We start from the raw sequence: 12,986 nt of genomic DNA, 5'->3' as shown, positions 1-12,986 counted from the left end.
GGGTTAAACGTGACCAACGCGACCAACAACCAATCACATGAATGTCCCGCCCCGGACATACAAAGCAAAAAAGCCCGGTTCTTCTTCTCCACTATAGCCAAAATGGATGCCGGTTTGGTAGCAAGGGTGGCTTTGATTTATGCACTGTATCGCTGGAGGCGATGTGGTGTGCGTCGCTGTTGGGTATTCCATAAAGAAAAAACGTCAGCAACGGGAGGAATACCACGTTCTGGTCCAAGAGCTCCGTCTGGATGGCGTACTGTTTCAGCAGTACTTCAGGATGAGCAAAGACCATTTCGACGAGTTGCTCGGCAAAGTGGGTCCACTGATTACAAAGGCAGACACCAATATGCGTTTGTCAATCGGACCCGACGAGCGACTCGCCATCTGCCTACGGTACGTTTTGTGTATTTCTACTTCTTTAATCTGACTCTGTATAAAAAGAGAGAGAATGCATGCCATGGATGAATGATGAATGAAGTCGGGGATTTAGTTCAGATGGATAACATTAATTTAGATAGCTAGGTAAACACAGTCTTGCTTCCCTGTGTACATGGCATATGTGTGGAAAAGAGAATAAAAAGGTGTGTGTGTGAGAAAGGCAGAGAGGGGTGCTGCAACAGCTGAGTGCTGCAGCAGTACTGTGGCACACAGAGCAGGTGTGTCTGTGTGTCTGTGGTGTGTGTCTCTGTCTGTGGTGTGTGTGGGGGATCTGTGTGTGTGTGGGGTCTGCAATTGTTTGTTTTTTTAATTCATGTATATTACTTTTTTCTCAGGTACCTGGCATTCAGCTATAGGGTCGGGCATTCAACAGTGGCTTTCATCGTCAGGGAGGTTGTCGGTGCCATCTGGACCACCCTGGTTGAGGAGACCATGCCGGTACCACAGACGGAGGACTGGAGAGCCATCGCTGCTGGGTTCCAGGAGCGCTGGAACTTTCCAAATTGTGTTGGTGCCATTGATGGGAAGCATGTGGTGATCCAGGCTCCGGCAAATTCTGGGTCCCTGTATTTCAACTACAAGTCCACCCACTCCTTGGTACTGCTGGCTGTCGTGGATGCCCAGTACCTCTTCAGGGTAGTGGATGTTGGAGGCTTTGGAAAGAGCAGCAACAGTGGGAGGAGCCTGCGGAATTCTGCATTTGGAGAGAGCCTCAGAGATGGCAGTCTGCAGCTACCACCTGACACCGTCATCCCAGGAGCAGAGCGGCTGGGCCTTCTTCCCCATGTGTTTGTTGGAGATGAGGCTTTTCCGCTGCTGGACAACCTGCTGCGTCCATTCCCTGGACGTCACCTCACACGTGAAAGGAGGATGTTCAACTACCGCCTCAGCCGGGCCAGGTTGGTGGTTGAATGTGCGTTTGGCATCCTCTCATCTCAGTGGAGAATGTTGAGGCATGTCATTACCACCAGCCCGGAGGTAGTAGAGTTGTGTGTGAAGGCCGCCTGTGTGTTGCACAACTTCCTCCGCAGGAAGACGATAGGAAGGAGATCACGCACACCTATCGCGGAGTCCACGGATGAAGCTCCAGCTACTCCAACCCTGCGTGATGCACTGAGGATGGGCTCCAACAATGCCACACACAGAGCCATCCAACTGCGGGAGACCTTCAGCTCCTATTTCAATGAGGAGGGTGCAGTGCCATGGCAGCAGAATGTGGTGTAGGGTCACCATGGCTCTTTTAAGAGCCTCCAAACCAAAAGCTCTTTTAAGACCTACCCATATTTTCTTTAAAAAGCAAATATTCCAAATGAGCCATTTAAAAATAAAACATTCCTGATAAACATGTTTCTTGAATTTATATTATGATATGACTAACAACCTTTTTCCTTCATCCCTGTTTTGACTGATAAACCACTCATAACTTCAATAGGTTTTCACATGAACAATTACAGAAGACAGCACATTATATATCGACATACATGAAGCTTCTGGTATGTTGCAACTGACAAACCACATGAACAAGTGAAGACACAGTATAGCCATAACATACTTTAAATAACTTTTATTTATGTAATATTGTGAGTGAAGTGTGTGCAGTGATGAGTGTACAAACATTTGGATGTGGATCAGTATGTGTGAATAACAAAAAAAAAATCAGTCGTCTTCCAACTCCTGCTCTGCCTCAAAAATAGCTTTATGTACTATAAATCTCACTTTTGCCCTCTTTGCATTTGACAGCTTTCTCATGGAAGGCAAAAGGCTAAAAAAAAAAAAACTTGTCCTCGTCTTCCACCACCACTGTTGGGGCTGGTGGAGGACGAGGTTGAGGTTGGGACATACAAAATGGACCGATGGCTGACAGCAACCCTTTCTCGAAGGGCGACATCTCCCTTCCCCTTTTCCTTTTCCCCCGGTCCTCAACACTCTCCTGCCCTGTCTGCCCTGCCTCGGCTAGCTGGCTGCTGGCTGCTGGCTTGCTGGCTGCTGGCTTGCTGGCTGCTGGCTGGCTGACTGTCATCTAGCTGGCTCTCTTCCTCTGGCAGCAGGGGGTCAGGAGTAGCACAGGTGGATGGAGGCAGGGTTTGCCGGGGGACATTGCTGGACGTCTCACGGTCAATGATAAATGGGGTTAAAAACCCCATCACTGCCGTGAAACGCCAGGGCTTATATCCCCCTGACGACCCTGCCCCGCTTCTTTTAGCCTCTTTCTCCCTTGTTTTCTCCTTGCGGAACCTGTCCCTCAGTGACTTCCACTTAGTCCTGCACAATTCCTCAAATGAAATGAAATAATAAACTTAATTTCTTGAATTACTTGAAGAATTTACTAAATTATTCCTCCATTAATGAAAACCAAATCCCTTTATCACTGTCAATTGCATAAAAGGTTTTACATGTCACACTTTATATGATGAGATACAATATATAATAATAATATATAATATATATATAATTGATGACATTAATGTCTATGGTGCTATTTTATGCAACATTCCATGCTAGCTAAATATACTGTCTATGCCTGCTAGCTGTCCATTCAAACAAAGTAAACTGGATATAAACTCCCCAAACAGGCGAAAACCTACCAGTTTCACCCACTATCTCTGCCACCTCCCTCCATGCCTGGCTCCTCCGGTTTGTATCCCGGTAGGTGAACAGGGACTGATCGTATAAGACCGGGTGATTCCCTACTGCTATGATTATTTCATCCTCCATTTATTGGAACATGAGGAAATGACCTGCGGTATAGAGTGGCGAAGTCATGCCCATCTACTTCCGGTCCATGGGACCTTATTTCGTAAAAATTATGTATTGAAGTCAATGGAGAGAGAAAACTTATCTTTCGATCCCGTTTAAATTGTGCCATGAATTACACATATGATGTTTGTCAATCTTGAAAAATCATTTCCATGTCAAAAAAGTCACAGTTTGTCGCAAAACTGTTGAAATATAAGACTATGGAAAATACGCAACTAGAAAGAGTACAAATCCCAGAGTCGCGTAAGTGATGTCACTCATAACTGATGTCACAATTGTTTTCCTCCACTAAAATAGAGATAGCTAAGAAAAGATAACTTTAACAAGATGCCTGTGTGCTTAGTACCAGGTTGTTATCATACCAGCAATGGGTCTTGCTCGTTCTTTCGCTTCCCGTCTGATGAAAGGACCAGGAGTGGCTGGATCAAGTTAGCTACCTAGCTAGTAGCAAGCACGTTAGTTAGCATTACAGCCGGCTTAGCCTTGTCATTTTTATTAGCCTTAACATGAAGTAACATTAAGTAACCCAACATGTTAAACAGTAAGAGTAGTAGTCATATTTCGTGAACCCTTTGAAGAGTACTGTCACACCGGTGTGATCATTCTATAATACACCATTTAAGCTCGGGGGAGAAATGCTAACGCTAACGCTATATTAGCATCGGCGATCTTTTCTACTTCATGCAATCTGCACAAATGGTTGACATTAAACATTAAAAAGATCAGGCAGTTCAGAGAGAACTACTTTAGAAAATGCATTTCCTGCAGAAAATGCATGTGAATGCTGTAAACTGTGAACATTTGTGGCTGAATTTAGCTGAAAATGCAGAAAAAGCTGAATATTTTATAAGCTAAATGATAGCTGCTTTTAGCTACAAAAACCAAGTAAGTGTGTTGCTGAACTTAGCAGAGAAATGCAGAAAAGTGAAATGATTTTAATCAAATTGTTACAGCTCAATTGCATTGCAATGACTTCCATGTTAAAAAAAGACTTTAAAAAGCTGAATGTTTTAAAAAGTATAACATATTTTGAAAAAGTTCAAACTTTCCCATCATGTGCTGAAAAGGCTGAATAGTTTGATATTTGAATGGTTCCTGCAGCTGAAATTAGTCTGAAGGAGTTAAATAAAGATATTAAATGTAAGTAGTAGTGAATGAATGTTTACAAACACCTGTGTGTGTAAACCCAGAGATCAAAGGTTACCATGGTGACGACTTATGACGATTTACCAACTGCAGCACTGAGTGCCATTAAGAATGCATTGAGGATTATATCTGACAATTTTGCCACCTGTTCAAAAACTATGGCTCCTGTAAAACAATTACCAGACCGCGAGCATCAGGGAACCCCAATGAACTGATATATGTTTTTTTTTTGGTTTTGTGCGTAAAATGTGGAGATGGGAGCAGTTTGTCTAAAGCAGTGGTCGCCAACCAGTCGATCACGATCGACCGGTCGATCGCGAGTGTGGATCGTGGACCGTTAAAAAAAAAAAGTAACAAAATAAATAAAAATAAAATAAAAATAATAATGTTTGAAAAATAAGTTTTTAGATGTAAACCTATCATCCACCACCCCGTTTGCAGGTGCCACTTGATTGACGTATATTTTAGACACTTCAATAATATAATACATTAACCGTGCTTTACGTGAACCTCATCATGACACAAGAGAGGATGGCAGGACTGCAATTTCCCGTGTTCAGTGAATGCAACAGAGGCAAGACACCAGACCAATCAGAGAGTGGCATGGAAATACACGTGTGCTTGTGTCATTCAAGTGTGGCAATAGCGCATTTAGTGTGAGAGAGAGGGAGAGGGAGAGAGGGAGAGAGAGGGACCGGTGCCAGCGGGGACCGTGATGTTAGCATCTGGTTAGCTAGCTGCACTAACGGACATAAGGAGCTGTTTCCACAACAAGCTGGAGGAGAGTCCTCTCCTCTCAGACTGAGGGGCTCAGGTGAGCTAAAGGACTCTCTGAGTGTTTAGATATAGTTCACTTTAGTCTAAGTTATCTCAGTGGGTCTCAAACGGTTTTGTCACAAATTATTCAAAAGATTATTTCCGCGGCACACCTTCATATGATCATTATAGTTATACAAACAATAAGAGAAAAAATGAAAAACAGGTATGAAATACTATATGGCAGTAAAACAAGAATACAGTTTAAAAGGGGAGTGATTAGTAAAATATCCATAAAAAAAAGGAAATCTGTTTACAGTTCTGTTTCATATGGGTGCTGAGAGAGGTATCCATAGATCTCTTCATGTTGCTCTCAAAGTGCACCAGATTGATGCTTTTAACTTCAATATTTAAAAAAATATATTCCCGGGGGAGCATCCCCCCGGACCCCCCAGAGGAGGTGAGGTCCGCCCCCTACTCATAAAAAAGAGCACTTTACCCCTGCCTATATGCCGTGAGCTGATTATTGAGCCTTCATTGTAACAGTAATTCAGATGCAGCCTATATAAAAGGCCTCAAATTGGAAGCACTGTCTGGGCCGTCTTTTTCACTCAATTCTGCAATAGGTAGATCTCGCCTTTCACCTAGGCCGAGGTCGGTGATCTTGGGCTTAAAAAGGTTGGTGACCACTGGTCTAAAGTGTACTTCTCTCTGTTCTGAAGAAAGTTCCGGAAAGATTTAACATGGGAATCAATTGGGGGCTGGGTGGACTTTTTGTCTCTTCATGCCCTCAAGAGGCATTTTGTTTAATATTTTTTCTTAATTTATTTTTATTTTCCAACCTAGGAGAGGTTTTCCTACGTTTTTCATGAAAGGGTTTGGGAATTATGGCAAGTTTAAAACATTTTTGGGGGAGAATTTGAAGCACTGCTGTACTCTGTTTTGAGATCAAAGCACTCTAGACTTAACGAGCTGCTCCATCCACACTCATGTTAAAATCTGAAAAAGGCCTCTCTACCAAGCATTTTTGAATAGCTGAAGGTCTTGTGATCATTTTAAAGTTGGAATGAAGTGTCTAGCTGAAAGTATGTGGAAGGAGTAGCATTTGGCGCAAGGTGTAGGAAAAGAGGATTTGAAGGCTCCTCCCATTGACTTCCACGTTAAAAAAAGAGTTTAAAAAGCTGAATATTTAAAAAAGTATAAAATATTTTTTTTAAGTTGAAGTTTTCCCATCGATTCCTGAAAAGGCTGAATAGTTTAATATTTGAATGGTTTCTGTAGCTGAAAATAAGCTGACGTTATGGAGAGCCAAAGTATTGGCCTCCTCCTTCTCCATCGAACAGACAGAGAACCAGAGCTGAACCAACAACGACAAGACTGCATCCAGAACATCTCCATCTGAGGCATCCAGAACCAGAACAGCATGCTGACATAAAGAGGCATACTCTCATCAGTCCCTCAGACAGGACATGAAGTTCCAAGCTGAGCCACGAGATTTGGCACAAGAGCAGAGTGTGGGACATGAGAACAGAATACGCCCTCCATACAACAGCGAAGAGACTGTAAAAGAGGAGATGAAATGAAAAGCAGTTGGGCCAAGAGTAACAGCGGAAGGATTCAAGAGCTGATGGACTGAGGAGAAGACGGAACCAGAGGAGTTGGCAATGGTCTAACAGAATGTGAGGGGGTCGTGGCTTGAGACAACAAGAGGAGGAGAAAAGGAAAACGGGAATGAGTGAGTTTATACATAAACACACTTATTCACAAACAAACTTGAATTGACTTGATAAATACGTAAAGACAAAAAGATTTATTAGCCATGAATTAATAAATTGGTAAATTAAAATAGTAATAAAGAGGAAATAATCCTAAAACACACTGAGGGTACTGTGAGATAAAGGGGCAGACATGATGGAAATATTCACTACACTTTACACTTTAAGCAGTGAGTGTTTTGGGACTTAGGAGTACAGAGTAGAACATATTCTTCAATCTTTTCATCATGTAAACGAATTATTCCCTAAGAGATTCATGGGTGAATTTGGTAGAGATCTAATGTGTTACAATATTGATCTACAGTTAAAGGGATAGTTTTAGTGACCACTCTATAAGAGCAGACAAATCTGTGTTTGTTGGAAAATGTTAAAGGGAGACTTAATACCAAGCCAAATATAGTATCCAATCTAAAGTATTGTTTTTGCCATTAGCCACGTTCACACCAAGTACTTTCCTGTACTTACAGTAGTTCCGGCACTCAGAACCCCGGCGCTTTTTACCCCAGGGCACTTAGTACAGATCGCGTTCACACCGGAGTACTTTTCCCTGAGGGAAGATTACGCAAATGAGCCGCTGACGTCACTTCTTCTTCTTCTGCTTTGGTTTTACTGGCAGGCCACAAACCACTTCACGGCGAGTACAGTAGGTGGCGGTATGCACCTTAAAGTTGTTTGCAATCCCCTACAAAACAAGAGAAGAAGAAGAAGAAAAACTTCCCGCGTATACTGCGACGCCCACCCACTCGCTGTACATTAGGCGTCTGTTGTTTACCTTCCGACCTCAGACATGATGGAGATGGAGTCGACTGAAGTTGTGCTGTTTGTGCTCATGTTATACAGCTTTGTAACTGAGTTAATGCAGCCTGAGCAACTTGCGTACAATAACAAAACAAGCCGAGCACGAGTGGTGGTGGAGAGCGCTTTTGGCAGACTGAAGGGCAGGTGGCGGTGCTTGATGAAAAGAAACGACTGCAAGATCAAAATCCAGGTGGCAGCATGTTGCATATTACATAACCTTTGTGAAAGTAATGATGAGTACAGGGACGAATGGACTGCCTTACCGGCGACCCAGCTTGATGGGCCAGCCATTGCCGAGGCTGGGGGGCAAGACACGCGCACAGCCCTTATGAGGCATCTGAACAGCGTGTAAATTGTACATTGTAAACATTTTGACAATAAAGCTGATCTTTTGTATAGTGCTTTTGTTTCTCTCTTTTATTTTCCAGTCAAGACAGGCAACATTACAATAGTGTACAGTGTGGCAATATAATAACAATAAACTGTGCCAGGTGTGTTGTATGCACAGTAAATAGGCTCAGCAGCAAACCCACCTTTATTATTTATTATATATCTTCCTGAGACCCACTGCATCCGTCTGCCATAAACACTATGGAAACCTACATGTTAGTTTTGGACCACAGTGGACTCCATTTTGTGTTGTGTAAAATGGGGGGGGGAATTAAAAGTCTGCAAATCCCCATGTCCTCCTCAGAGGACAATCATAAAAACATTTAGTTTTAGGTCAAATAATATTTAAAATGATATAAATTATCATATTTGTGTATGTGCCCCTGCCATTCCTCCACAAGGTTGCAACATTGATGATAAATAAATGACAAATAAAGCTTCGCCAGTTTATAACCGATGAAACATGATGGTATCAGAATAATCACTTACATGTGATGTATAGAATGCTACACAGGTCACTAAAGATAAAGTGTCAGGAGAAATAAGCAAGATACAGGATCTGTTTAATCGCCTTGTAGGTTTTCTTTATTGCACTCTCAAGACATAACAGTAAATAGAAGTTCACATTTTTTATGTAAATAAAATAGAAGTTGTACATGTAAATTAACATTATCAATATAAAATAAAGTGTCAGTTGTATCAAGACTATATAATGACAGTAATAACAATAATATAAAATAAACTGTCCCAGGTGTAGGGATAGGCTCAGCAGCATACACACCTTAGTGCAAAGTTGTGTGTCAGTATTAATAAAAACAATACAAAATGAACTGTCCCAGGTGTGTGTGTGTGTGTGTTGTGGTGTGTTGTGTGTGTGTGTGTGTGTGTGTGTGTGTGTGTGTGTGTGTGTGTGTGTGTGTGTGTGTGTGTGTGTGTGTGTGTGTGTGTGTGTGTGGTGTGTGTGTGTGTGGTGTGTGTGTGTGTGTGTGGTGTGTGTGTGTGTGTGTGTGTGTGTGTGTGTGTGTGTGTAGCTGCCGCTCAAGTGCCCTTCTTTATTGTTTTGTATTTTTGAAGAGTGCTTCATGTATGCTTGAACTTTGTTTAATGTTGTTGAGGCAAGTTTTCTTACCGGAAGTCATGTGACCTCTAGCCCGGATGTTTACAATGTTTGTGAGAGAGTAAAAAGGCGCGAACATTTGTAAATGCCGGTCTAGGCGAATACGTTTTCACGCTGTTTCATAATTGTACCAAGAAGGAAATAAACATGATGGTGAACATCAGTTCGATGCGTAACGTTCTTTCAAGACAAAGTTACAGTGTGTGTACCTTTGCGTTTGGTTGCTGGTAAGGGGGACGACCAAGCGCTGTGATCTAGAAGGCAAAGCTTGCTTGTTTCCAATCCCGAGAGTTGTCCATCCTCGCCTGAAACACACGATTAGTGCCATGAGTTAGTGAAGCAAATTACAGAAACACTGCACAGTTATTCACAAGTCAAAACGTTTTCATAGCGGCCGAGAATATCTAGCTAGCTAGATGTTATTAGCTAGCTCGGGGCCGGTGTTAGCCAGTTCAGCCTAGCATGGCTAGCTTGATCTACTGAGCAAATAAAAGTACATCTGAGACCATTATTGTGCAGATTAAAACCCCAGTGCATGTAGTTGATTTTACCTTCGTCGTGGTCGCCATCGTTGGCCACAGAATCCGTCGTTTGAGCGGCCTCCCACACATCGTGCCCGAATCGAAGGTTGATGCTGTCCGGGAGAAAAGGTCTGTGGCCTAGCAGAGCATCCAAGCGCTCGTACCATTTACTGGTCTTCCGGTCGTTACCACTCTTGTTATAATAGTCTTTAATTTGTTTGTAGTCCTGCCTGAGTTTCTTTATTTTTAGCCGGTATGCCGTGGGGCTGTGCACGATTCCCAGGTCGAGTGAAAGCTACTGAACTGGCTTCAGTAGCATTCCCTGGGTCACGTCCTCGGCGTAGATCTCCAGAAGCGCCGACACCTCCTCATCACTCCACCGCTCCGATGATTTCTTGATGCTTGCCATAACTGCTTTCAAAAACAAACTACTCTCCGTCGGTGCGCTGGGTTTTTGTAGCGAGGAAAAACAATGGCGGCTCTACACAACATTTCACAGTTGTACGGGGCGTGGTTTGCAATTCGCCCAGCCAATCAGCTCTGGGGCACTTTTTTTCCCACAGGAAAGTACGATCTTTCAGCGGGCACTAAAAATGGGGGTAAAAGTTCCCGAGATTAAGTACTCTTTTTGGTGTGAACGCGACATAAGGGGTACTAACGGAACTAAACGTGAAAAGTACGGTGAAAAGTACTCCGGTGTGAACGCGGCTATTGTAGCATAGTTATTACCATAGAGAACTGTTTGTCTCCAAGATGGAGAGTTGGAAAAGACACTGGGCAAAGAACGATTGCAAATTTAATTTTGGAAAAGCAATATCATTGGGAGTAATACATTGCGGGGCCTTGGATCACTCATTGCAATGGTGCATATTATTGACAACCCATATCGTTTAGGGAGAAGGGGTCACTCAACCCACCCAGCAGTTGTTTTAAATCTTACTTGCAGCTTCACAGGGAGTGCACAGCACCAAATTATGAGTTTAAAAGACAAGCGTCACCACCTCCTAATGGTCATCCATTTAATCAGTGATGGCCTGAAATTTAGAGATGTTATTTAACGTAGAAACATATCCGCCATAAGTGAAAATTCCTAAATTGAACTACAAACCATTGATGAAATAAAATCCTTGATAAAGGAGGGAGTAATTGTTGCATGTTCGGACACCCCGGGTTCCACACACTGTTAAAGGGGTTAGCATAGTTCTTTAAGCAGACCAGAATTGAAGATAAATTAGTATAATGAGTTATTGATATTCCACCGGTTTTCACACCATTTAAGGAACTTTATCACTGCATTAGAACAGACCACCCAAAGGTACTGAAGTAGGAACTTTTAAGTGATGAAATTCTCCAACTGTTGTAACTGACCAAAATCTTCTCCCAGAAATGACTGTCTAAAATGCCGTATCCCAGAGTAGATGTTTGATGGTATCATGGAACTAAAACCTTGTACGCAGTCTTGCTACAGGATTGGACTGGGACCTGTGCACTTGTACAGCCAGTGATGTTTTATATGCAGTACTAATGACAGCGGGGCAGTTAATCAACATGGCGAAACACCCCAAAACCAGTAGGGCTAAGAGACCAGTCAAAGGAGGGAGTTTAGGCTCCACAGTGTACAAGGATAGCATAGGGGTGCCCAGGGGAGTGCTAGATGTTGTAGTTGCATTCCATGTACCCGCACCCTAACGTACCGATTGATCACCACGGCCCTTTCTAGAGAACATATTACTTTCATACTTTAAAAGGTATGAAAGGAGGGAGGGTACATTTCTCACAAGGGAACAGTTTCAATTGCTCGCAGAACAAGACGACCCAACCCATATACAGATATTGATGAAAATGATGAGAGTGTGTAAAAGATGTTAAATAATAGGGATGTTCAATGATGAGATTGTTCAAAGAATGTCCAAATGATGTGATATTTCAAATGATGAAATCATTTGAATGAAGAACCAGCTACAATGCTAATATGAAGAGAATCCAATGCAATTTACTATGCACTATTCCAAGATGGTGTACTCCATATTACCTTATACTATTCCAAGATGGTGTATTTTTATTTACTTTGTACTATTCTAAAAAAGTTTGTTTCTTTTATACTTTGTAAAAACAAGTGCCTTAACACTGAATATAGTATGAGAATGATTTCTGTGAAAGGAGGGAGTAAGAAAGGTTCTGATACCAAGCTAATTGCTGCTATTTTGAAGAGTGATATTGAATGTTAACACTAGAAGTTATGCACAAAGAAAAACTTTTATGTGGAAGACCAACCAAAGTATTCTTTGTATTTTTTGTATTTTTGATGACGGTTATTTGAACCATTCCATTTTGATTGTATGTTATTGATATGAGTTATGTACTATGCAAAGTTCAGATGAAGAACTCATTAATTTCAGTATTGTGTTCACACCTTAAAAGGTGTGAAAGGAGGGATTGTTAGAAATTAAAATCAATGTTTTATAGCATAATTTAGTCTAAAACATAGTCAGTTTAAAAGCTGTTTTATTCTGAAAAACCCGGAAGTTCTCATAAAATCTCAATGCCAAGCTTTTATTCTGAAAATCTTTCATCTCCGGTTAGAATTCAGCATGTGGCTAATATTACGTTTGCTAGAAATGTGAATGTAAAGTGAAAATGACACGGAGTGTTGCACACCAAAACCTACTGATCTTAACACTACACCAGTCGAGATATTATAATTGCTGAATATTAAATGAAGGTACAGTTTATTTTAATATGTTTCGTTGACAGAAGTAGGTAGATACATATGACCATAGATATATATAAACACTAGATGACTCACCCGCGCTGCTGGCCAATGGAGACCGACGTTGCCACATGGCCGCCATCTTGCTTATAATCATGGACTTTCATATGAAAATAACATTAAGCAGATAAAGCAATACCTATACACACACACACAAGGTATTTATATTAAATATTTGCCGGTGTATATATTTCCATTTATTTTATTATATTGTTAATATTTAAAATAAATTATCAAATTAAAATATATTTATATTTTATATATAAAAATCGGTCTCATGTTACCACTCTGTAAGCCAAGAGTTGTTAATTTAGCTTGAAGAACAGGGACACAACTAATGACAATAGCATATGGTGGTATATATTATTTAGATATTCACACCTTTATCAGAAGAACCAAACCAACATAAAATGAGCTCACTGACAGGCCAGTTTATGTCAATTATTTTTGACATGAGATGTTCATATCGTCCTAGTTTAGTATTTAGTTTCTAGATTTGTAAACAAATCCAGAAC

The 12,986-nt window shown here is 41.5% G+C and overlaps 1 protein-coding gene across 1 annotated transcript; it reads left to right on the top strand.

Moving 5' to 3' along the window:
• The first annotated feature begins 336 nt into the window (after positions 1-336).
• LOC117476276 (protein ANTAGONIST OF LIKE HETEROCHROMATIN PROTEIN 1-like) lies at positions 337-1,713 on the top strand. Its single transcript, XM_034122676.1, has 2 exons — positions 337-396; positions 777-1,713. The coding sequence occupies exons 1-2, from the start codon at positions 350-352 to the stop codon at positions 1,663-1,665; spliced, it is 936 nt and encodes a 311-aa protein (XP_033978567.1). The 5' UTR covers positions 337-349; the 3' UTR covers positions 1,666-1,713.
• The last annotated feature ends 11,273 nt before the right edge of the window (positions 1,714-12,986 follow it).

The sequence above is a fragment of the Trematomus bernacchii genome, unplaced genomic scaffold (assembly GCF_902827165.1).
Source record: "Trematomus bernacchii unplaced genomic scaffold, fTreBer1.1, whole genome shotgun sequence".
NCBI lineage: Eukaryota > Metazoa > Chordata > Actinopteri > Perciformes > Nototheniidae > Trematomus > Trematomus bernacchii.
Note: the sequence above shows the minus strand (reverse complement) of the source record. Positions and strands in the feature narration are given on the sequence as shown.